The sequence below is a fragment of the Triturus cristatus genome, chromosome 10 (genome assembly GCF_964204655.1).
Source record: "Triturus cristatus chromosome 10, aTriCri1.1, whole genome shotgun sequence".
Lineage (NCBI taxonomy): Eukaryota > Metazoa > Chordata > Amphibia > Caudata > Salamandridae > Triturus > Triturus cristatus.
In genome coordinates, this window is record NC_140593.1 from 963,785,188 (window position 1) to 963,812,180 (window position 26,993).

General features: G+C 44.4%; 1 protein-coding gene across 1 annotated transcript in view; it reads left to right on the forward strand.

Moving 5' to 3' along the window:
* Positions 1-26,993, forward strand: part of SMG1 (SMG1 nonsense mediated mRNA decay associated PI3K related kinase) — a 1,471,505-nt gene that overhangs the window by 411,582 nt on the left and 1,032,930 nt on the right. Inside the window, exons 20-22 of the mRNA XM_085628855.1 lie at positions 1,636-1,835; positions 8,557-8,753; positions 22,201-22,362. Coding sequence (XP_085484981.1) covers positions 1,636-1,835; positions 8,557-8,753; positions 22,201-22,362 — 559 coding nt within the window. The remainder of the gene's footprint in view (positions 1-1,635; positions 1,836-8,556; positions 8,754-22,200; positions 22,363-26,993) is intronic.

The following is a 26,993-nucleotide window of genomic DNA, read 5'->3' on the forward strand; positions in this document are numbered from 1 at the left end:
CTTGTGTGCTAAATCGGATTCCCCTTTGCCCTATGCTAAACCCTAAGAGCTTTGCTCCTACATCCAAGTGGCGTGCACATCAGCAGCTGCCAACCGGAGGCCCCCTATCCCCCTTTGGATAATATTGTGCCTTAGCACTCTGCACCCGGCCGACCTAACGCCGCTGAGGGCTTTCTCTGAGTGCATCCTTGAGCCTGGGGGAACCCTCGTTCCAATACCAGAAATCCAACTCCCAAAACAGATTACCTACCTGTAAACCTGATAACCTAATTTTCTCCCGTAGAACTGCATTGACTGTTTTTCTGTTGAAAAAGTTCTAAGCGTGGAGTTGCCAATTGTAGGAAAGCATACGAAACTGCATGTTTATAAAAACTGACTTACCTTTTATCTAGGAAATGCCCTAGTTTGATATCTAGACATATCACACTAAGTAGAAAAAGTAATCTAAAAAGTAATCACAAAGTAATTACAACGTAACTTCAACTGTTTCTGACCATTTGACCTACCTGTAACAAAGCAGACTGCATTCAACTGTATTTTTCTTGAAAGGTACTATATTTACTTACCTGCACCAAGTCCTGGTTGCTTTTAAAAATAAAATCTTTTTTTTTTTTTTTACAAAACAATCGGTCAGATTTCAGTCTGTGTGTGAGATCATTTCTTGCCTGAGTGTGTTCAATAAATGCTTAGCACTACCCTCTGATAAAGCCTTACTGCTGGCCCCCACTACCACAAATAGAGAGTAAGGTATTATCTACTTTTACCTCTGTAATCCTTTTGCCATCCACTGAACTCTGCACACTATACCTTACTTTGGTATAGTATATACAGAGCCAGCTTCCTACAAAATTCCATTGAAAAGCATTGGGCTGAACTCAGATTTTGACCTCTGCACTTGGCCCCTCTTGTGCTTCTGGTGGTGCAATTTTGCCACTTACCTGACCCTTTCTGACCTTTGGTCCCGAGGACGGAAATGTAAGTGCATTACTTACCTGTTTTAGCACGATATTGATTGTTATCCCCAAAGGATAACATTGAACTGTTCTGAAATGTTTCTGTGTCTTTGTGTCCATTTTTGGTCAATTCTGTGCAATACATTTCTTATATTTCTCTGTTAGGCCTGAGGTTGCTCGTCCGCACTACCACTAATAGAGCCCTTTGAGTTTTACTTTGAGCCTTGTACGCTTTTGGGCACGGTATAGCCACCTACTATAAATACCATATACAGAGGCAGCTTCTTACAGTGAACATTCTACTTACCTGTAAAAATCAATATCTCAAAGTACTTACTTGATCCTGTAATTCTTGGTGTTACAAATTTATATAAAAATGTTTTTTATTTTTTTAATTGGTCTCTGGTTCATTTTTTAGTGTCTCATTTATTGCTTCTGCAGGTACAACAAATGCTTAGGAGTACCCTCTGATAAGCCTAAACTGCTCCCCCACAAAGAGTATTTTGGTTTGTTACTTGTGCCTCTGTAAACCAATAAGGGTTGCCTGGACTCTCTGCACAGTGTACCTCGTTTTGGGTCACTCTATAGAGAGCCAGCTTTCTACACTTTCCCTTAATTAGGTTTATTGCATGGACACATAATAGTAATTCAGTGTTAAAACAGTCTTTATTTTGTTTTATAGCAAAGACATCTGGCTAGAGAGGTTGTTCTACAGCTGCCAGAGGCTTGATAAGCGTGACCAATCATCCATTCCTCGCAATCTGTTGAAGACTGAGGCAGTACTTTGGCAATGGGCTGTCTGGGAAGCTGCTCAGTTTACAGTTCTTGCCAAGTTAAGGACACCTCTTGGAAGAGCCCAGGACACCTTCCAGACAATTGAAGGTAATTATTGAGGGTGAATTTAAAAGTAGTTTTAGAATACTTGGAAAATGTTTGAATGGATGTCTCACACAATGATAGATTTTTGTTGTTTAAACACCTCCTTTATCTCTCCAGTTGTATGATTCAGAAGTTAATGTAGATCTGAAATGCACAATCATTTTGTATTGAGGGCACCCAGGTGCACCAGTTCTGTTTTATATACTAAGGGAAAGTAGGATCTGCTTTTATGGTTACCCTCTTTTTGCCTGGTACTATGCGGTTTCTGACTAGTCTGACTGGGATCCTTCTAATCAAGACCCCAGTCTCTGTGCTTTCTCCCCTAAATTGGTATGGTAAGTACTTGGTTACATCCCAGATTAAACACTGGTGTACCCTTATAAGTCCCTAGTATATGGTACTGGGGTACCCAGGGCATAGGTACACCAGGGGTCCCACATGGGCTGAAGCATGCATTATGCCAACCACTGCCATTGCAGCCTGTATAAGCTGGTGCTAGCACCCCTTACAACAGATATAGGTTTTCCAGATATTCCAGTTGGTTGCTAAAACCCATTGGGTGTAAAATATCTTTAGGGAGCTGGGTTCTTGTGCTTGACCCCTTGCTGCCCCTCCTCTCTTTGCCTTGTATTTGATGCCACTTTGACTGAAGTATACTGGGTTCCTGCTAACCATGTCCCTAGTACCAGTGTTCTTTCCATAAAACTGTACAGTTGTGCCCCCAATTGGCAAAATCTTTAGCACCCACTGCAAGTCCCTAAAAATGGTATCCCTTGTACCTAGGGTCTGAGGTACTAAAGAGGGCCTATAAGGGCAGCAGCACGAATTGTGCCACCCTAAGTTACCCTCACCAAGTACATGCAAGGCAACAATTGTGGGCTGTGTCTTGGTGCTGACAAAAGTGAAAACGCCACATGTCACACATCCCTGTGTGACAAGTCCCCTACCATTGCATGTAATGTTGTAAGTCACCCCTACAGCAGGCCTGGCATCCCTAAGGCAGGGTGGTGAATATTACATGTGAGGGCATACCTGCTTGAGCAGATATACCCCTGTGCTGGACAGACCTATTACTGAGAAAAAGACGAGTCCCTATTCGGAAGCCAAATTTGGCAAAGTTCTAATTTGATGATGAATTGTGTACTAGAACGAATCTGACTCTGAAACAAAGACAATCAAGGATAATGTGCCCAGACAATTATTACAAATAGACGATTTTTGCCATAATGTTCTCATGTGCCAAGAGTGATAATGATAATAAGAAAATACATACTCAAAATTCAAATTATAAAATGTATTGTAAACAAAATATTTTTTGTGTATTTAAGCAGATAAAAACAATCTTTACAGTACATAAAATTTAAAAATCATACTTCCCCGGGAAGTAAGAGTGTACAATTATTACTTTAACAAAGGAAAACTGACTTTTTCAGTTTTCCTTTAGAGGTGCCCCCTGAAAACCTATCAGCCTCTGGCACTCCCTGGCTGGGTTCTGCCAACCAGCCACCGGATACACTATTCTGACCTCCTAGAGTGAGAGCCTCTGCTCTCAGGAGACTCACAACAAAAGCCTTTCTGGGAAGAGGGTGCAACAACCACCTTCTGATCAGCCTTACTAGGCCGGCAAGCTTAAAAGAGCTGCCTCCTTTGAAATGCAAATCTGGCTCCCCTTCACAGGAGAGGTAAACCGAGCCCCTTGTCCAGAGCCCCTTTGACACCTGGAAATCTGGGGAAATAAGTTAGCTCGGCCGGTGTGACACCCCAGGCTAGTACCACCCCTAGGTTGGGCTAAACTGAGGTGAACATGTTTTTTCCAGAAGTAACCATCTTTGTGATGGCATACTGAGGAATTGTGGGACAAGGTTATGCCCACATCCAACAGGAAGTGGTCATGTAGTTGGCATAGTGACCCTATGAGTCAGTAGCCCATTGGCTACTATCCTACATGCCTTTAAATTGAGTATTTAGGGGAGCCCCTGGCACCAGAACAGGAGATTCTAATGACCCGAAGAAAGAAGACGGACGAAAAGAGTCGCACAGCAAGAACAGAAGACCCAGCAACTGAATTGGAACAAAACCTACCTGCCTGTCTGCTGACTGTGCCTATTGCCCTAAATGTCGACTTGTCCTGCAGCTGCTGAATCCCCAAAACCCAGCAGACCTACCAGCCTTCGTCCAGGAACCAAGACCTCCCAAGGGACAGCGGAACTGTCCCCTGCATCCTGCAGACAGCAAAAGAAGGACCAAGAGGACTCCGGCCCCCCAAACCAGATGACACCAAACACCTCTGCACTCAAGCCCCCCAGCCAGTGTCGAAGTGGACCAGTGGTGTCCGCGTGGTCCCCAAGCTCTCAAGGTACTAAGTCCACTGTGGAGTCACTCCTCGTGAGCTCCCCTACGTTGCCTGCAGCCTCTGGTGGCAGGCCCACCTCAACCATGAGTCTTGCCAGTTGGGGAAAACCTGAAACCTAAAGACCCTCTGCACCCGAACACCATGTCCCGAGGAGAAGAGGACCAAAGGTGTCCCCACATCCCCCATCATCGCAAGAACTGAAGCCACTTGTCACACAGTCCTCTCCTGCGACCTCTTTCTACTGCAACCGTTCTCTGTTTCATAACATTGGGCATCTGATGGTGTTTGGCTCCTCTGCACCCTTCCGCCCTAGTATCACTGGTGGGGTCTGCTGGTGCTGCCTTGGACCTTGCCCACCGCTCACCTTAACTCCTGGAGAAGGGTACCGCAAGTCGCAGACAGGAACTAATAAACAGCATATGATTTTCCTCCCATAGGTTAACATTGCAGAACTCAGAAATTTCACTAAGTGTTGACTTTTTAACTGAAAAATATTTCTATTTAAAAACGTTCGGACCTGAATGATTTTCTTCTGATGCCTAAACATATATAAAGATATTTGCTATTTTTATTAATTGGTGTGGATCTCCTTTTTGAGTCATGTCTCATTTATTGACCATTGTGTTTATTTTCGGATGTCTTGTACTCTTCTGTGTTTAACCTAAGGCTTCTCGACCACACTATCCCCTAACCGAGCTTCTTGGGATTGCCAGATCAAATCCCCTGTCCACTCATAAGGGAACCTCTGAAATCTTTACACAATATCTCATTTTGATCTATCAAATAAAGGGCCAGCTTCCTACAATATCCAATAACTTTTTCTGCATCATAGAATCTCCATTAGTAGTCTTAAAACCTAATATACTTCCCATGTTGGGTGCAGGAACCTCGGTCCTGCACCCTACCCCCGTTAGGTCTATGTGCGGCGTGGTGTTGGGTGCATTCCGTCAAACCCACTGCGGACTGTAATGTTACAATATACACGGTGTCATTTTATGTAAGGCAGACCTACTGACAGTCAAAGGGTCACCAAAAAGTGGGCCTATTGGCCTTATCAAGGGGTCAACCCAGATAAAGCAAATATAATGTTTTTGTCAAAAAATCTCCAATAATTTTAATCAAATGTGCATTTAAAACATTCACACATTGAAATATTTACAACAAGGATTCTCCTAAAAAGCAAATGTAGAGAAGCTGTGAGCCGAGTTAGCAGTCATGGCAATAAGGGACGCTTTCATCCCTACTCTCTGTTTCTACTGGGACATAGCCCAAAAGGGATCATCTCAGTTTGCCTCTGTTTGCACTCTTTGGGAATCCTGCACCATTCCACCGCCTTTTGCTTTCAGACTAAAAACACCTTTATGTCGATCAGACATTTGCTGTTTAGGGTTCTCATTTATTTTTTTAAAATATATAGTTCTAGGGTTCTCATTTATGAGAGATTTGTTGAACATGCTCAGATTGTAAAGACACATCTATGCCGAGAGCAATCAAAGTTGCTGGGCTGAACCGGTACACACTCCAGTACAGTACTTTTACAATGTCAGTACAGTGCTGACAGATGATCGTTAAAAATGTAACTCAAAGGTAGTTGTACACACTGATTTAAATCAATAAGTATTGGTTCTCCATCAGATAGGCATAATCTCATAAGGGATTTGCGCATAGGGTCACCACATATTCTCTTCAGAACTACTGCTCATTATGTCTCTGTGTTCCTGGGCCGTAAGACCGGTTACTCTTCAGACCAGCTTTGTTGGTTTCAGTCTGCACTTCTGGGATATACTCTTTTGCTCGATTGAGAAGAATGGTAAAAAGAAGGGAGTTAAAAAGAATGTTTGTTCTAGAAGTAGTCTGACCATGCCTGTGCCACAAATTACTTTGCCCTCTTGGGGTCTTCCATGTATTTAAAGTTTTAGCTGTCCCAGGAGCCAGACATCTTGTACAACAAGGCTTCTCTCTACAAAGTTTCTGCTGCCTGCATCTTGTAACTTTAGTTGAAGGTGCAATAGAAAAAGATTGAGCTTTTTCTGAAAAGACGTTTTCAGATCTTTGGAGTGTGGGGGTGGGCTGGCATATGGGTGAGGTTGAGGAAGCAGCCTTTAAAACCTTTCTTCTGATTCAGAGCACAGCTCAAACAGGCATATTAAAGAAGTTAAGCCATCTGCACCGAAATCCAAGCTCTACCTACCTCTGTAGCAAGAATTCTGTCCCTCTGGAAAATCTCTTGGTCATTGCAAGTTCTTGTAGTGCTGTACATTAGAGAACAGTAAATACCCTCTAGTCAAATCCATGCCCACTGTCAATGATTCCAGATCAGCAACAGTGTTCTGTGGTATCCAATTCAATAACACAAAGTATCATTTGTGTGTAGCAAATTCCCATCGAAAAAAAGTTTGATTAAAAAGGGGCGAACGAATCCTAATAGAAACCAATTTAGAATGCTTGCAAGAAATAACATCCACCATTCCAAAATGAAACTTGATAGGCACAGCAGAACTTGAGTTATACCTCTTTCAACATCCCAGCTCTAGGAAGGTTCAAACAGGGGCTCTGGCACCTTCAAAGAAGCAATGGAGAATCCACTTAGTGCACATTGTTTGTACCTCATCAATTGCCTGTTTTGTGAATTGGAAAGCACTCTTCATTTCACTGCTAAACATATTGTTACTAGGAGCTGTAGTGGTTACAGAAGCAGCAGATAAATTCAGGCTAGAGATGTTTTCTCTTCCCCAGAGTAAACCTTTTCTTCAGCAATCATATGCAGACTCAGTCTAGTGGTGTCAGTGTTGTGTACAATGGCTAGTGCCTTCTTCTGGCTGGAGTACATGGAGATTAATAGGAATGCATTGAGAATAAGTGACATTAAAATGTAGGTATTTGAGAGCCTTGGAAGATCAAAGTATGATCACGTAGAAAGTCCATTACTCCATAAAGTGGAATCACAGCATAGCCAAGCAAACATATAAATAAAATTTATTTGGAACAATTCTTTATCTGCATTAGAGAACCAACTATCTAAATGTTCAATGCGGCGTTTAACACTGTATACCTTGCTGCGTCAACAGAATCCAGTATAAGCAGAATTGCTACAGGCATAGGGAATCAAGCGAAGAAATGTCCAGGAGGAGAGGTACGGTTTGTACGAATGGATGGATGGATGGATGGATGGATGGATGGATGGATGGATGGAGGGAGAGTGAAAATGACGTAAGATTATTTCTGAATGAACCACTAGGAAAAAAATTACTTGGTAAATGTGTGCAGACGCTTTGAAGTTGAGGAACACAGGTCTTTTTACGTGTGCTGCCTACACTCTCAAGGGGTAGAGGTGGACACATCTGTGGAAAACAGAAACATTACTAGAGCAGAATTAAGGGCATTTCTCTCATGGGTTTCACATGTTTTGAAGGGTAAAACATTATACATTGGGATATTTAATGTGTTATCGCACTGTTAATGCCATTCACTCAAATTGTGTTTGATATGGTATTGTAATCCTTTTCCACCCCGATTATCTGTTGATTTTCATGAATAGATACATTTTTCTTCACAATTTGTAAATAAATGTTTGGGTCTTTTTATGCTAAGACTTGGCTCTTCATCTCTTGATAGAACACTCCAAGACAGAGATGACTGTTTATACGGCATGTTTGATGCTTTTCTGACATGGCTTATATAGTGCATTTGAACTGAGTGAATATTTTGCTGGCTGTCTACAGTAGGTAGACCAAAAGAGCAAACCTCAGCTGACCTCTATTTCTCTCCTGAATGATAGACTTGCAGTTACACTGTTTTCCCAGGAACTGTGAGTGATCTATCTAAAAAATAATATTAATTTGAGTATCTCTTTACTTGAAAAGGAGTGTTTCTCTAACAGTGAAAAGAGGCATCCGAAAACAATAGTCATTCTGATTAGTTTCTTTGTGCTACTTAAGTCAATGAAGTGTCCCCATCTGTGGGCCTCATTTTCTCAGCTCACCCAAGCTATATGCTTGCTGACTCCATGAGCAGCAGATGAGTTGTTAAAGAAGGCAGTTGAGCACATTGTGATGGGCAACACTTGTTGGTTGCTTTGTTTACCTTCTATAGGTCATAGTTTTCAATTTATCCTAATGTCTTTAAAGCTTGTATTTGTAAAGACTGCATTCTTGTCTTTATGTTGTAGTTAGATTCATTGTGAGTTGATGTTGAGGGCTCTATTATATATTATGTTCCATGAATGAGTGATATGTAGTCTCTGAGCTATTATTGATGAGAAGGTACCTATTTCTTCAAAATACCAATGAAGGGGTTATCTGAAACTTGAACTTATGAAAGAAAACTTATGAACACCAAAAGTGTGAATTAAAGTATTTAAATCTTTCACAGGTATCATTCGAGGTCTTGCAGCACACACTGTTAACCCCGATCAAGATGTAAGCCAATGGACAACTGCAGACAACGATGAAGGACACAGCAATAACCAGCTCAGGGTTGTCCTCCTATTACAGTTTTTGGAGGACTTGGAGAAACTTATGTACAATGCTTATGAAGGATGCGCTAATGCACTAACTGCACCTCCAAAGGTTTGTGTAATGACTATACCAACTGTTAAGCAAATCTAGATTTTCATACATGGCCTGGGCTTTTGTGTTATTAAAAAAATAGATTTATTTTCCTCTCTCGAATAATCCGTGTTTGGGAGGATGACATTGAGGTACAGATAGACAGATGAGTGTCCCAGGTAGGGGTCAGGCAGAGAGGCGTCATCACTTTTGATGAAGGCATGCAGAAATTAAATGATGGGCCCACTTTAATTTCAGAGATCAGTGATCTGGCGAAAGGATGGGCTGTTGCTGGGACATTAGGAAAGGTGCTTGGGCTAATATATAGAAGTTAGTTTGTGACACTTGTTTCGATTATTGAGATTGTGAGCTAAATACAATTTCTGTACACTCCTAATTTTACCATTGTAACACTGTTTTAATTACTTTTTAAATAACTGTTGGTTTTGTCTTTTTCAGTTGTGCTCAGTGGCTAAAAGTGAAGTACAATCTTTTTGAAGTGTTCTGTTACAATGTGAAGCAATCTATATTGTTAAATCTGCAAAAACGAGGGAATAGCATAGAAAACCGAAACTGCAGCAAAAAATTAAATAAGCCTAGCCTCCTCTGGAATCTCTTTAAGGTTATCATATTAGTTGCAAGGTATAAGTTTGGAGAATCTTCTGTGTGGATTATGATTAGCGGCTAGTCTATGCAGGCCGCAGTTGGATGTGGCACAGAAATTTGGTTGAGCTACCTGTTAGAAGTGCATCAGTATTTATAACTTATTATTACTTCAGGCATGGAACTGTTAATGGGCATTGTTTTCAGGGAAATGCACAGATATTTACTAACTCTGCTTGCAGTGTATTTCGACCACACACATGATACTCCACTGCAGACAGACAATGTTCCTGGATTTAAAAGTATTGGAATAGGTCATTACATTTTTTTTTTAAAGCTGCATTTAAAACCCATTGCTTTTTAGCTACACTTTTCAGTGATGCTGTCGAAAAACACCATTGCTTCAAACTTCCTGATCCTTTCACTGGAGAAGCGATGGTGAAGTGGACGGAGCAACTCAAACCCCGCAGGCGGAGATCCTGCTTTCTAATATGGAATTGTGAAGCATAGTTTTAACTTTGTTTTGGAACACTTCACTGTGAAAATATTTGCTACATTATGTTTGGATTGGGGTTGCATTTTCTTTTTTCCCTGTTGGAGAAGCAGCTGTAGCTTTTTAGCCAATAGGTTTTGTGCAGATGTAAAATAGTAACTGGCTATGAGGGAATGAGAAATTATTTTGCATGGGCTTTTCATAGTTTAATTGTGAAAATGGGGACATTTTAAAAGGGTCTAAGCAGATTCCTGGCTTCTTAACTTATGACTTCCTAATATTTTGTGACCTTTTTTTCTTTCATTATTGTTAGCTGCAAGCATGAGCATGTTCATTTCATAAAGATTCCCTACCCTGTTGCATGTGCCCAATTCCCAATCCTATTGAAAGAAGATATTGTGTGCAGCAATCTGTGTGTTTCATTCCATTATAATGTGAGTGTGCGGGGACCTGTTTTTCTTCTCCCCTGTTGAAGGTGCATGCATTTCACATAACGAAGTACCTTACCTTCATCATGTGTGTTATGTTTGAAACGGTTGAAAAGAGCTATCCCTATCCTTTTAGCCTTAGTGGGACACTTCAGCTAAGTCTCCCTGTGGAAAGAGACCGCACCACAGGCTTGGTACAGTGTAAGATAGGCTACAGAATGGGCACTGCACGGAGATGTAAGCTAATACTGTCCTCTAAGGTATCTGAGCACCAACTAGGTCCCTGGCTCTGATGACTCATCCTTCTGGAAAGGGTTTGCGGAGAATGGTAATAAACTGGCCTTTATTTATGTCATGTGTGATAAAGCCCCTCTTACATTCCAAATGTGTTGCTGCCTGCAGACTCCTCAGTCCATACTCATATCTTGGTGTTGGCCCCATCTTAAATGGTTTCCTACTGTAAATGTATTGCACCCTATTAAATAGTACTTACTGTTTTATGACATTTATTTTTGGGTCGTGGGGCCCTCAATAGATACTTGGCAACATTATCCTGGGGATATTGTTCTTTACCATACTGGTGTCTTAGGGTCACAAATATCGACTCCAATTGTATACCCATGTTACTCACTTGAGGAGCGTGTCATCCAAAGTAATTGAAGTCCAGGCTTAATCTAAGAGATAGTGGGGTTTGGAAACTCAGATGAACATGACACCGTAAATAACTCAATTTCTAGCCTTTGCTATTGCGTCAGGAGTAGAATATAATTTTTATTTTCATCTAAATAACTCTGCATTATTTTTTTACTGAAGTTGCTTGCACCTCCTGAAGTGAAGTTATAACCAAATGGTTTTCATAGCATTTACCTGGTAGGGCCAGAATTTTCTATAATATTTACCCTGCAGACAATGTTATCCGATGGGGTTATTTCACATGTTGACTCTAGGCACTTTGGGACTCTTCTGGTATATTACTGTAGTGTTTACAAATGGCCCTTCATGTTCCAGTCAGTGGGGCAGTGATGGTAAACAAAAATAATACAATACAGTACCTTGTTATGATATATCTCACCCTTTGTTTTAGTGAGTCTCCTTGCAAGACTGGACAGTGGCTTGAATTCACAGCAGCTGAGTTTCCAGTCACCAAAACCACGTCCCCACCCAGTCCAGTCAACAGTCCAGTTTAGGGTTCCTTCACAGTCCATGTCCAATATTGTGATAAAGGGTCCTGTATAACAGTGGTCAGCACCCATCATTTTGAAGTAACTTGGGTACAAGTTCCCCTTAAAATTTCCCTGTGCCCTGGGTAGCCAAAGTATGGTAAGGGATTCACCAGCTTTACCAGTTTTCACTTTGACTCTACTTTAGGGTTGGGAACCAATAGAACATGGAAATGCCAGTATCTCTGTAGCCATTGGGGTTAAAGATTGTTCAGATGAACCCCTGATTGGGCTGCTGAATCCAGCTTGCAGAACCCTACCTTGGGTGGGTGAAGGCACAGTCCTTCAAGGACCCTTTGGGACAGGAACGTAGGGTATAAGCTATCTAAGGGTGTGTTGTGAATTGAGGAGCAGCCTCACCAGTGAAAATCCAGGAAAGTATATGTGCAGCACCATAAAGTTTTGGTGAATATTTTTTGGGGGGTTGTAGGGTTTTGTGACTGCTCTGCAGTCTCAGTTCGTCGAGCCAATATCCACACGGGCTCTCCAGACATTTTGCACATTTTTCTTGGCACATTTGAAATTTCTAGGCACATTAGAACTTCCCACCTTGCAAGGCATTTGAGTTTAATTTGCTGGGCAACTCTTATTTGCATTATGAAGCACCTGGGCTTATTACAACAGTTAATACATGTCCCCAGCATGCGCAGTATAACTACTTTCCTGTAGAGGTGCAGCTCTTGGTGATGCGTAGTGTGACCCGTGTGTCGAAAAAATATTTAGGACTCTGCCAGAGCTCATCTAAATACTGAAGCTAAAATGAGCATGTTTAAAATGATTTTCCTGCTTCCAGGGGCCCTAAACACAACATTTGGGGTATGAGTAAAAGTGAAGGAAAATGGGCAATTTGCTCATTTTGAGGCCTGAAAAAGTGTTTATTAATTGCAGGAAGTTCTTCACTTTTTTAATTTTTCAGGTGCTGGACTGAATATGGAACTTTTTCCCTTAACTCTACCATGGCGGGAGAGGGTGTTGGCTTGTTAGCGACACCGATTGTGGCATCCTTGTGGTGTCACTGTGGCCGTAAAGTGCCTACCCTAACAATTCTGGCCCCTTTTTTTCTTGCCCTCCTACATGGATCCAGAGCTCATTCTTTGACAATCCTTTCAAGAATTTCCAGCTCCACACCCCCACCCCTTTTCCACCGAAACAAGATTCAAACCATGCATAGACTGAGAGCTATATGACCTGGCAGTTTGGGCTGGACTAGATCTGGAACTGGTTAAAGACTGATTTTCATATGGCTAGGTCCAAACTGAGGTGGCATGGTGTGCAAAACAATTATGGAGTAAGATGCGGCCCCAAGTGATTACCATTGGCTGAGATCAATTAAAACATTCCATCGATCACTTTTTTGTATACTTTAGAGTATACATCCTGCAATAATAAATGAACAGGAGGCACAGAAAGAAGAGGAGGCCCAATGTAGACAAAGGAACAAAAAGATAAGGCCCCCCTCAATGATTTCCGCCACCAATGGAGTAGTCATTGGAGCCAGAACTGGTGAAAATATCCCATCCTTCTTATAAGGGGAAGCTGGTGAAAACTGACTGGCCCAGCATTGTTGCCTCTTTTGCAGACACCTCAGGAATTCCCCTTATCCCAAGCTTCCCACTCCAAGGATGGAGTCAGCCCTCTTCTTGAATGCTATATTTAAGGTGTTTAGTAGAGCTCTGGTCACTCTGGAGGATCTTTGGGCCTTATGGCACCAGTACGGGTTACGTATGGACTTATGCTGACTTCCCTCTACACTAATCACCCACTTCTTGCCTTAAGACCTCCCGGCCGTGTCTGCTGATCCCACCCTCAGGTCAGACTGGCGCCATCTGCAGTTTTCACTGGCACCAATACCTAACCCTAGTTCCATGCAATCGACATTGACCGTGGCGCTAACCACAAAGCGGAAACTGCCCAGCTCTAGGCAACTCCCTCTTGATGCTAAAACTATGCCTCTCAAATGCAGGAGGGAGGCTCAACTCTGTTTGGAATAACATTACAGGGAGGTACATTATCAACGGCCATCCTACAGAGACATTACAAGATATTTTCGGCAAGTATTCAGATCCTTCGGTACTCTAAGGACAGATGTGTATGAAGCTGTCTCTGTATATGGTATGCCACTAGGTAGTTACACTGTTCACAGGGTCCAGGGGTACCCCAGAAGTGTACAGGGCTCAATGTAAAACCCAAAGTGCTCTATTAGTGGTAGTGTGGGCGAGCAGCCTTAGGCTTAACACAGGAGTGTAAGACATTTATTGCACACACATGACCAATAACTGACCCACGTCTCAAAAAGGAGATCCACAACAATTTTATAAAAATAAGCTTTGTATTTTATTTAAAGACCAAGATCTTCATAATAAGGTAAGTGCGTTTTTATATAAAAATACTTTTCACTTTCAAAAGTGAACACAGTACAATTTCTGAACAGTGCAATTTTTATACTATGGAGAAAAAACAATAATGAGGTTATAGAAGTAAGTATCAGACTTACAGTTCAAGTATTCGAGACCAAAGGTCCGCAAGGCGCAAGGATCTGGTGGGTACCAAAATTGCAGAGGTCCAAATCAGAGTTCGGCCCAATGCAATTCAATGGAGACTGTGGGTGCTCGAAGCCACATGGCTTGTAGGTAGGTAAATTGGTTGCAGGTGCCAATCTTTGAGGGTTAAAACCAGCACGGGGCCACAAAGCAGCACCAAACATACACCACCAGCGTCACAGGGGCGGCAGGGTGCAATTTCAGCGTCTGGCGTCCAAATGCTTTTCAGTGGAGAATTTGCTTTGGACAAACAGGCTGCAGGCATCGCACCAGAGGTTGCATGAGGGAGATAAACGACAGCCAGGACAAGTATAGATGTAGGGGCACCATCGAGTCAGCTCATTAAGGGTCAGGGGTTTTGGGTGCAGGGGTTCCTTTAGACGTCTGATTCGTCTTACCAGTCGCGGTCAGGGACTGCATCCAGATTCAGGCTGCAGGTGTCGTCGTGGGGTCCAGGAGGGGTCAGCCAATGCTGGTCTTGAGGTCAGGATCGCTGATCAATCTGTTCTGGATTGGTGGGCCTCCTGGACACGGGGCATAGTCATCTTGTGCAGAGTAGTCACGACTTCCAGTTGGCACCGGAGTCCTTGGTGTTGGATTCTTGGAAGTTCTGGTTTTTGTCAAAGTTCAGGAGGTCTTCCTCAGGTTTCTGGAAGTCGCTGGCTGCAGGGCAGTTATTGTCTTCCTCCAGGGTCTTTAATCTGGAGTCAGGCTGGTATGGCTGGGGCCTTCAATAGTAGTCTTCAGGCTTCGCTGCACATCATCTTCTTCGTCCTCCTTAGATCGCAGATAACTAGTTTCAAGGTCTGAGGTAGCCTCCTAAATACTATATTTAGGGGACTTACTGGTAGGGCCAATGGGTACCTCACCTGGGGTGAATACACTCTTTTATGCCACCCTAATGTGAGAGGGGGCATAATCCTAGCCCTGATTGGAAAAGTCTCCTCATCTTCAAGATGGCGGGGACTGAAAAGTATGCTTAACTTCTCCTCCTCCACATGAGAGGTGGAGTTGGCAAAGGTGGGTACACCTAGTTTTCCTGCCAGTTTTCCAGCCCAAAGTGGGGGTGTAAACCGGGGGCAGCCATCTGCTGGGGGGGTCACATTACAAAGGCGGCAGGCCTTTCAAGCTTCCCCTTCGAGCACTATGCCCATCCTAAGGGAGGATATGTGACATCTCTGTCCAGGTTGTGCATTGTTTCTGGTACCAGAGAGCACAGGCTCACCACCCAGGGGTCCAGAAACAGGGTTGTGTGTGGCAGGCTGCCTAAAGCTAGTCAGTAACCACACCAGGGTCGGTAGGTTTTCAGTGGGCACCGCTGAGGTACCCTATAAGTGCGTGTTACAATAAATCCCACACTGGCATCAGTGTGGGTTTATTGTGAAGAGTAGTTTGGTACCTGTGCTCAATGAAGCCACCATGATGCCGTGGAACTCAAATTGTTGAGTTTCCAGCCCAGGTACTCTCTATGGCTTCCACAGCACTTGCAACATTAAGGAATACACCCCATTATTTTTGGTGCATATCTGCTCATGCATATATGCCCACACCTGGGATATAGTGCACCCTGCCTTAGGGCTGGTAAGGCCTGCTAGAGGGGCGTCTTACCTATATCTCAGGCCATGTCGACTTTGTCATTTTTTTCTGCACCAGGCCATGCATGCAGTAGTGGCAGTCTGCCTGGTCTAGATGCAGACTTTTCAGTCCCAATGCCCTTGATACACAGGTACCTTTTACTAGGGACTTTTACAGGGGGCCTGAAGGGCCAATTGTGGAATCGTTTTAAGGGAAGAAGCAGGGGAACTGATCAGAAGGGACCATGTGCACTACAACCGAAACCACATCAATGTCCAGGTAAAAAGTGGGAGCTTAACCAAGTCAAAAGAGGCACTTTCTCACATGGTGGGTGAGCCACTAAAGTGTATGCGGATTGTATGAAAGTAGCCCTTTTTGACATGGTAACCCCCACCTGTTTCCTGGTAACTGATGTGATTTTGACTTAAAGTGCACTGAGTTCCTTCTAACCAGGTCCCCAGTTCCCAAAACTACAATGGTTTCCCTCAATTGTCAAAACCTTTAACCCCCTCTGTAAGTCACTAGTAAATGGTACCCTGGTACCTAGGCCCCGAGGTACTGAAAGAGGGTCCCTAAAGGCGGCAGCAGAAACTGTGCCACCCTAAGGGACCCCTCAACAAGCACATACAAGCCTACCATTGCAGGCTGCGTGTCTTGGTGCAGACAAAATTGAAAACACAGCATGTTACACATCCTGTGTGGCATGTCCCCTACCACTGCATTTAATATTTGTAAGTCACCCCTACAGCGAGCCTGACCGCACAAAGGCAGGGTGCTAAATATTGTGTGTGAGGGCATACCTGCAAGAAAAGATATGCTCCTGTGCTGGTCAGTTCTATTACTGCCAATGCAAGTGACCAAAGAAGCCATTTTAAAACATGTGCTGGACCCTGGTGAAAGCTAGTTCCCCAGCTACATGATGGCTTTATTGAAGAAGGGGATGTTTACTATCTGTGTTGATAAACCCTCACTTATTCCAGTGATGGATTTACCTATAGATGTACCCAGAAGTGCTCCCTAAAAACATGTCTGCCTCTGGTGTGCTCCATGACTGGTTTCTGCTAGCCTGCCACCCGAGACACTGTTATGACCTTCTAGGGTAAGAGCCTTTTTCTCTCAGGAGACACCGAACAAAAGCCTGTCTGAAAGAGGGTGTCACACCACCTCCCACAGGATGACCTGCTGATTAGCCTTCCTAGGCCGGCAAGCTTAAAAGAGCTGCCGTCTTTGAAAGGCAAAATCTGGCTCACCTCACAGGAGACGTGGCTGACCCTCCCCACCCCCGGCAGGAAAATTAGCTAGTCAGGTAGGTGTGCCACCCCCAGGCTAATACCATTCCTAGACTAGTACCATACTGAAGGTGTGCTACACTGAGGTGGACACAATTTTTCAGAAGTAGACATTTTATGTGATGGCATACTTAGGAATTCTGTCAGCAGCACATTGGCTACTACCCTGTGAGAAAGTGCCATCTTTCTTGCATGGTATGCCCCCACTTTTTGCTGAATTGCTGAATGTACTTTGACTGAGTGTGCCCTGGACTCCTGCCAATCAGGTGCCCAGGGCCTATGTTCCTTCCCTAAAAACCTAAAACCCAAATTGGCAAACCCTGGCCACATGTCAGCACCTGGTAAATGGTACCCTAGGTGCCCAGGGCCTTGTGACCAGGGAATGCCTCTAGGGGCTGCAGCACTCATTGTGCCACCCTTAGAGGCCCTGTACCGTAACACACACACACTGCCCTGGCATCCCTGTGTGCCATGCCCACCACCTACACTGCCCTGGCATACATCAGCCACCCCTCTAGCTGGGTGCCCTATGCCAGTGGTGTGGGCACAGGAGCAGGAGCCCTGTGCCCCTACAGTACACAGGTCCATTCCTGGGCACTGTAAGTGCAGTGCTGCCATTTAAGAGTATATGGTGCTGAGAGCTAGTCAAACGCGAACTCCACAGCACCATAATAGCAACACTTAAGACTGAAGTTTGGTATCAAACTTCTCAGCACATTAAACCCACACTGATGCCAGTGTGGGATTTAATGTACCAAGCACCCCAGAGGGCATCTTAGAGATGCCCCCTGAAACCTAACCTACAATCCACGTCTGGTCTGGGAGGCTGCCTAGGCTGCCACACAGCAGACATGTTGCTGGACCCCTGAGTAGGAGAGCCCCTGCTCTCCTGGGCCTGCAACAATGCACATCCTGGGCGAGGTGCTGGATCTCCTCCCCTAGGAGGGGCAGGAGGAAGCTTCAAAGGCATGCCCCCTCTGTGAGCTTCCCCAGGCCACTGCAACCCCCCACTCTGGCGGGAAGCTTGGCCGGAAACCCCAAATAAGGACAGGGGATGTGCCAGCCTGCCAACCCCACCCCTCAGGTGGGGGAGGCGAGGTGAAGCACATCTCCAGGCGTTTGCCATCTTGAAGATGGGAGGCCCTACCCAATCAGTACTAGGCTACTGCCCCCCTCCCACAGGATAGTGGCAGGATAGGGGGTGTACCCACCCCAGGACGGGGACCCATTGGTCCCTGCCCTTTACCTACCTGTAACACCCCAAAATCAAGTATTTAGGGGCACCCTGAACCTTTCTATTCCAGATTCCGAAATACAGAGCAGAGCAAGAAGAAAGAAGACCTGCCCTGCAGCTGCTAAGAAGAGGAAGACACCAACTGCTTTGGCCCCAGCCCTACCGGCCTGTCGACCCTCGAACCTGCTCCTGCTACAACCCGGTACCTCTTGTGGCCAGCGACCTCACAAACCCCGGAGGACCTGGCTACCTTTTGTTTCTAAGCCCCTGGGACTCCCATGAGTAGAGGCTCTACTCAAAATCTAATTCTAATCCCTGGCATCAGCCCGGAACCGTGAACCCTTCACACCACCCGCCAAGCCTGGCCTGTGCCGGAGTGAACAAAGACCAAGAGGACGACCCCACGGCGACTGTGACCCCGAGTCCGGCACCCAAGGACGTCCCTCGACGCTTCTGACGACGCCTGCAGCCTCAGAACCAGGTGCCCCCCCCCCACCGCGATCAACAGAGGATAAGATTTCCCGACACCAAAAGGCACCCCTTCACCCGGCGCCCGCGGCCCCCTGTGCCCAACTCCGGGGTACCTACCTATCCTCCAACTACCCAACTTACCTCTCGAAGTGGTGGAGGCACCTGAAGAATCTTCGTCCCCGAGCTTGCAGTCTTTTTCTAAACCGAAGCTTTCCCATTGAAATCAATTGAGCGCCCGAAGGCTTAAAAGCACCCTGCACCCAGCCGCCCGAGAGGCCCTGGCAGTGCAACCTCTACACCTATCTACTTACCCACTTGCCCTGAGTAAGTGACCAGGAGCCCAGCTCCCACAGCCTCCTGGCCTGCTAGTCAGCAGCCACCAACCAAGGCCCCCCTGCCTCCCATAGGATAACATTGAGGGTGTAACAACTGTACCTACCTGACCCTGGGAGACCCCTGAGTATGCCCAGAACCTTAACTCTGCCAGTTGAGTACTTACCTTAAAGCCGATAACTCAATTTTCTCCATAGGGTAACATTGACTGGTTTTTCCTGAAATTTCTTCTAAGTGTGGACTTTTCAAAACATAAAATCAGCCGAGTAACGAAAACGAAAATACTCACCTGCTATTAGGTGAGCTCACAGTGCTGGATCTTGGTACCCAGCCCCGACTCTGAAAAATATTCACAACCGTACTTACCAGTAACCCAATTTTCTTCCATAGGAAACCATTGACTGTTTTTCTGTGAAATTTCTTCTGTCGATTTCTGCAAACTTTAAATATTCTTTAAAAATCGTATAAATTGTGAAAACGTAATTACTTACCTGTTTTGGATAAAGGTCCCAGTACCGAGTCTAGGCACCCATTACTGGATTACAAACGTAACGAGAACATACTAAACCTGCAACTTGAATTTTCTTCCATAGGGAATCATTGACTGTTTTCTATGAAATATTTTTAAGTGTCAACTTTTAAAATAGCAAAATATAAGTCGACTTTTATCACTTGATTCTAAGTACTGACCCAGGACTGAATCTAGGATCCAGTCCTGGAATCCCAAAAGTAATCCTAAAAGTAATCTGTTGCAAATAACTTGAAACTTCCATTGAACTCAATGCATGATTGTGTTTAAAATTGTGTTGCCTATTGCAACCACTTGTAACTTTCTACAAAAGTCAATTGCATATTGCAAAAGTATTTATATAAAGCCTCTCATTCTGAGAAAGTATATTTTAATACCTATTGTTGGTTCTAAAATAAAACAAGCATATATTTTTTATATATAAACCATTGGCCTAGAGTTCAGTGTTTGAGTGTGTGAGACCATTTGCTGACTGTGTGTGTGCAACAAATGCTTTACACTGTCCACTGATACTGCCTTACTGCTCGACCAAGCTACCACTTTAGAGAGTAAGGTTATATCTAACTTTAGCCTCTGCCAAACCTCTGGGTACTGTGGACTCTGTACACCCTGTACCTATTTGGGAACAGTATATACAGAGCCACTTTCTCACACCTTGCACTTCCTATTTCCCCTAAATGGAGTATTTAGGGAGGCCCCTGGCACTAGAAGAGCAGATCCTGATGTGCTGAAGAAAGAAGACGGACGAGAAGGGTTGCACAGCAAGAACAGAAGACCTAGCAACTGACTTGGCGCCTGCCTGCTGACTTTGCCTATTGCACCAGAAATTGACTTGTCCTGAACCTGCTGAGTCCCCGAAACCCAGGAAACCTGCCAGCCTTCACCCAGGAACCAAGACCTCCAGAGGGACAGCAGAACTTCATCCTGCAGACAGCAAAAGGACCAAGAGGACTCCAGCCCGCCAAATCTCGCCGCTGCCAAGCACCACTGCACCTGAGCCCCCAAGCCCATATCGAAGTGGGCCAACAGTGTGAGCGTGGTCCCCAAGCCCTCAAGGTACAGAGTCCACTGTGCAGTGTCTCATCCTGAACTCTCCAATGTCTCCTGAACCTCTGGTGGCAGGCCCCCTCATCCGCGAATGTCGCCGAATACAGAAACCAGACACCGGAAAGAACTTCTGCACCCAGATGCCCAGAGGAGATCAAAGGTGTCTCCACTTCCCAGCATCGCAAGAACCAAAGCCACCCGCTGGTTTCACAGGACTGCCCTCAGTCCCCTCCTGCAGCCTCTTTGTGATGGACCTATTCCCATTGGTTTGCCTTGGACACCCGACGCTGTTAGCACCACTGCACCCAGCCGCCCTGGTGCCTCTGGAGGTGACCTGTTGGTTCTGCTTTGGACCTGCTCCTGTACTCACCTTTGACCCAAGAAACTGGTCCCGTAGGTCAATGACAAGAACTGATTAACTGCATTTGAATTTCCCTCCTTAGGTTAACATTACAGAACTCAGAAATTGCACTGTTGACTTTTTGAACTTCTCGTTAAAATTGTACTTACCTGAACAATTTGTTTGTGATGCGTAAACATATATAAAGATGCTTGCTATTTTTATAATTTGGTGTGGATCTCTTTCTTGAATCAGTGTCATTTATTGACCATTATGTGTATTTTCAGATGTCTTGCATTCTTCTGTGGGAAGCCTAATGCTGGTCGACCACACTAGCCCCTAGCAGAGCACTTTGGGATTGCCATAGCAAGCCGCCTGCCACTCATAAGGGAACCCCTGGACTGTTTACATGATGTATCTCATTTTGATATATCATATAAACAGCCAGCTTCTTGCATGTATGTTTACTAATAACTGTCAAGCCAATGGAATAGATACTTCCCTAGAATTCGTGGTGTTGAGTCCTTCAGGGCCACCCCGAGTTGGTTTCCCACCGTGATGTGATCAGAAACTTGGCAGAAGCATTTAAGCTACTCCGTCCCTTTGTGGAAACTAAATCTAACATTCTTATTGAGGAGCTCCAGCCTTTGCCCACCGCTAAATGATGCCGTTTTATATACTGTCTTAGCTGTGTAGGAGAGAGAGAGACTACACTGGCTGTGAATGCTAGATGATACTTGCTTGCCCTTGGGGACTCTGCCTTCCAATCTAAAGCACCCTTTGCCAGATAGGCTATTTTTTCAGTCCTCCTGTTCGTCTTAGAGAGTTTTTGCTGAAGCTCCAGTGGTTAGTGAATCAAAGAAGCTAGATGATGTGACAAGAAAGTGTTTGCTTCCTGCTTGTTACATGATACACCCATGTTCTTTGGGACTTGGTGTGTCTGGTGGTTCCAAACCTGCTGGAACACCTACAGGGGCATTTTTATGTGCAGGAAGATTGTTACTGAATTAAAGTAACTTCTTTTTTAGTACTCTACAACAACTTAGAAACATAAAGAACTTGCTGTTTAACAGTGTCTCAATACTTGAAGATCTAGGCTCAAGTATATAAAAATAGGTGAGAAGGGTGCTATTTTAACCCTGGCATTGACACAAACAGGTAAGTTTTACATTTCACCGAAGTGACATTCCGCTGTAATCCAGGTTAATTTCAATTGTTGTTTATTATCCTATTGGTTTACCTGAAACTATTTTTGATTACCCAACCTTATTTGTGGAATGTAATTGCATCTTCTAGCATTGCTGGTTTTGCTTATGTGTATTTTTGTAATGATGATTAAATGGTGTCAAATGTTTTCCCCATTAAGGTCATACGGACATTTTTCTATACCAACCGGCAGACCTGTCAGGACTGGCTGACAAGGATTCGAATTGCCATCATGCGTGTTGGACTTTTGGCTGGTCAACCTGCAGTAACTGTCAGGCATGGCTTTGATTTACTTGCAGAAATGAAAAACAGTCCATCCCAGGTTCGAATTTTATTCAAATAATTATTTGTAAAAAATCTATTTGTGCAGGGAATACTGTTTCTCATGTCTATTGTGAATTAATTTCAATTTAGATTTCAGTTAATGAGTGACCGAATACATGTGCTTGCAGCTTTGCTTCCGATAAAATGTTTTCTAACTGCATTTTTTAAAGTATCCTGAGGCCCAAGATTGGATTTGATTTTATTCTTCAGAATGACTGTCCACTTATGCCTCAGTCAGTTGTGTGCTTTCTATTGACAATTAGATGAGGCCTATAGGTCACAAGTTTAATTCTCGGCTAAACCAACTCAGCTTTTCATCCTTAAAGTGCAATGAATTGTGCAACAGTAAATTGAATAATGAACACCTTTTTCATTGTACTTTTAAGCCAGACACCTTTAGTGTACCTATATATTAAAACATTAAGTTCATTCTGCATCACCAGTTCTCTAAATGTTACATTTTTAGTGCACTTTGAGGTTGCATGCTCCCCTCAAGTGTCCTTTGATTGCATCAAGAAAACAGTCATGATTATTATTTTTTTTTTTTTTTATTATTATTCTTTGCTCATGGCTCCATGAGTATTCATCACCTGTGGGACACATGGCATGATTGTCACCGATAATGCTATACCTCTTGACCCGAATAACGACGACCGATGTACTGATTGGTCACTAATGAAGCTGCTACCGTAGCATAGCAGTACATCTGTTCTCCACACTGATTCTCATTGACTTGGTTGCCTTTATTTCTATGATGCTACTTCCACCATTAATCCCAGTGCCACTTTGTGGAGTGATTTGTTTAGCAAAAACAGAAAGAACCTCTTCCTTTAAAAGTGTGATCTTTGCTAAACTGTGGTTTACTGAGAAGGAATGTAAAAAATGTTTACAGCTGTGGTAGTCTACACTAGGAAACCACATAGTTTAGCAGCCAGAGCATGATCTAGATTAACATGTTGTGCATTATTCTGAGATTTGGTGGTTGTTTCTAGAAATAGTCTAGAAATTGTTTTATTTTCAGACTTTGTTCATAGGCTGAGCCAACATGACTCCCTAATATGTCTAGCGTAAACCCACAGTACATAGTTGCCGTCCTCAGATTCTTTATTTTGCTGATTGGTTAGGAAGCAAGGAGAAGAGCTGTATTTGAATGGTGACATTGACAGATAACAGTTGTGGGAAACTGGGCTTTTGGTTATCACCCCACTTTTTGCCCCCTTTTTAACTACTAGATGTGATATTTGACAGACCGTGCACGATGGCCTGCTAACCAGACCTCCGTACCAGTGCTCCTTCCCCAAAACAAGGTGTTATCTAATTGTGCTACAGTTGGCTGAGGACTTTAGCAGCCCTTTAAGTCCCTAGTAAATTGTACCCCTGGTACCTAGGGCATAAGTGCTAAAGGGTGCCCCAAAAGACTGCAGCATATCTTATTCCTCCCTAAGGGACCCACACACAAATTTCACACTGACTGCCATTGCAGGCTGCGTGACGTGGTGCAAACAATGAGTGAAAACATGATCTACTCCTGTGCGTCATGCGTAAGAAAGTGGCTCTGTATATACTGTTCCCAAATAGGTACAGTGTGCTCAGAGTCCACAGTCCCCAGAGGTTTGGCAGAGGCTAAAGTTAGATGTAACCTTACTCTCTAAAGTGGTAGCTTGGTCGAGCAGTAAGGCAGTATCCGAGGACAGTGTAAAGCATTTGTTGTACACACTCAGTCAGCAAATTGTCTTACACACTCAAGAACTGAACTCTAGGCCAATGGTTTGTATATAAAAAATATAGTTTTATTTTAGAACCAACAATAGGTTTCAAAATGTACTTTCGCAGAATGAGATGCTTTAGTTAAATACTTTCAATAGGCAATAGACTTTCGAATGCAATAGATACAGTTGTGGCAATAGGCAACACAATTTAAAACACAATTCTTCATTGAGCTCAATGGGAATTTCTAGTTAAATGCAATTGATTTTTTTTTAAATTACTTTTCTTACCACAGGACTGATCCTAGATTCAGTCCTGGGACATCTCTTGTAAACAGTGGAGTAAAAACGTTTTGGTTACACTTGTGATTTTTAAGGAATATTATTGTATTTTAAAAGTTGACACAAACATTTTCACATAGAATCACCAATGTTTTCCTATAGGAGGGAATTCACTTAGCAGGTAAATGGGGTTATTGTTACTTTTTCTAACTCGGCGTTGGATCCTGGATCCAGCACTGGGGCATCTCCTGTAAACAGTTGAAAGAATGTGTTTTTGTTATACAGGCGATTTTTAACGAATATTTGTAAGTTTGCAAAATCAACACAGAGAAGAATTTCTGGCAAAAACCAGGCAATGTTATCCTATGGAAAAAAAATCAAGTTATAGGTAAGTACGGTTGTAATTACTTTTCAGGGTCAGTGCTGGGCACCAAGATCCAGTATAAAAGCAACAATATCTCAGCAGGATATAATGTAATTACTTAAATCTGTATGTACAAGACATTACAGTTTAGCGAACAAAAGAGAGGAGACTTCAAATAGTTCAATCCATGCGCCCGTAGGCGTCATATATTATACGAAGATCAGTAAATATACAGAACAGTTGTAACAGCACTGTAGGGTATAAATAGCCAGGCAACCCTAGTGATATGTGTACAAAGTGCTCGTGACAGTGAAGTAACGGCGCAAGTGACAACGTGAAAGATACCACAGCAGAAGGCGCAAAAGAATATACAGTATTTACAGTTTAAAAGGTTCAAACATCAACTTATTCAATGGTACAGTTCGTGATTTCAGTTATGTTAATGAACCAGGGGTCAGAGTACGCCTAGGGAGTTCGAGCTGGTGGGCAATGGTCGACGGCGTTTCGATCCTCTCAAATTAGGATCATCCTCAGGACCTGGGTTGCCTATTTGTAGAGTGCTCTGTAAATAAGAATAGGTATCAGGGCGGCTGGAGTTAGAGGGAAGGACAGAGAAAGGGAGATAAAGAGGCAAGCAGACTATAAAATTTAGGTCTACCTGAAAAGCGTATTGAATAAAGCGCTGGTGTAGCAACGTTGATGAAGGCGGTGGAATGAAGAGCAATTATAGGAAGGAGTCCATCGCGCAGTCTATGGGAGGCAAGAGATAGGCAATTTACCAAGGGGCAGAAGGCAGAGATGCAAATAAGGGAACGGCGGAGTGAACCGAGGACTCACCGCTGTTGAATGGGGAGAACCAAGGACGTGCGGTTGGTAGTCACTCGGGGTTGGCTTTGAATTCCGGGAAAAGAAACGAGGACGTGCGGTTTGTTCGTCACTCGGGGGACGGTGGAGCCGGCCTAATGAAGAGGGTGAAAAGGCGCGGTAATGAGAATTTGGAAAATTAAAAGAAGGAAAGTTAACGGTACGTGGCAACAGCGTGAGCAGCGACTTACCCAGTCGATGAGCCAGGGGCATCAGAGGATTTCGGGGGTCAGGAATAAATCAGCAGTATCGGACAAGTCAGTCGTGTACTCGTCGCGGTCAGTGCCAGAAGTAAAGGACGCGGAGCCTTCTATAAGGCGGGACTGCTAGCGATACGGGAGGGCCGTTCATTGGGTAAGGGAGGCACGGGGCGGGACTATGAGGCGGGACTGCTGGCGGTGCGGGAAGGCCGTTCAATGGGTGAAGGAGGCAAGGGGGCGGGACTGTAGCTAGGGACGCTTCCAGCGCGGGCACCAAGATCCAGCACTGGGATCTCTCCTGATAATAGGTGAGTAAATTAGTTTTCATAATTCGTTTGATTTTAGATGAATATTTTAAAGTTTCAAAACTTGACACTTCAAAGAATTTCCAAGTGAAACCAGTCAATGTTACCCTACGGAAGAAAAGTGAGTTATCGGCTTTTGGCTAAGTACTCAACTGGCGGAGTTAAGGTTCTGGGCATAGACTCAGGGGTCTCCCAAAGTTAGGTAGGTACAGTTGTTACACCCTCAGCGGCACAGGGGCAGCTGGGTGCAGAGTGAATTAGGCCCAATGTTATCCTATGGGAGGCAGAGGGCCTTTGGTTGGTGGCTGCTGGCTAGCAGGCCACGCGGCTGTGGGAGCTGGGCTCCTGGTCACTTGCTCAGGGCAAATGGGGAAGTAGATAGGTGTAGAGGTTGCACTGCCAGGGGCACTCGGGCGGCTGGGTGCAGGGTGCTTTTGAGCCGTCGGGCGCTCAATGGATTAAAATGGAGCCGCTCAAGAACGAACAAAGGCTGCAAGCTCGGGGACAAAGATTCTTCAGGTGCGACCACCATTTCGAGAGGTAAGTTTGGTAGTTGGAGGATAGGTAGGTACCCAGGAGTTGGGCACAGGGGGCCGCAGGGCGGCGGGGTGCCTTTTGGTGTTGGGAAATCTTACCCTCTGTTGATCACGGTTGGGGGGGGGGTCCCTGGTTCTGAGGCTGCAGGCGTCAGGAGTGTCGAGGTTGGTCCTTGGGTGCAGGGTGCTTTTGAGCCTTCGGGCGCTCAATTGATTGAAAAAGACTGCAAGCTCGGGGACTAAGCGTTGCGACCACCACTTCGAGAGGTAAGTTGGGTAGTTGGAGGATAGGTAGGCACCCAGGAGTTGGGCACAGGGGGCCGGGTGCAGGGGTGCCCTTTGGTGTGGGGAAATCTTACCCTCTGCTGGTCC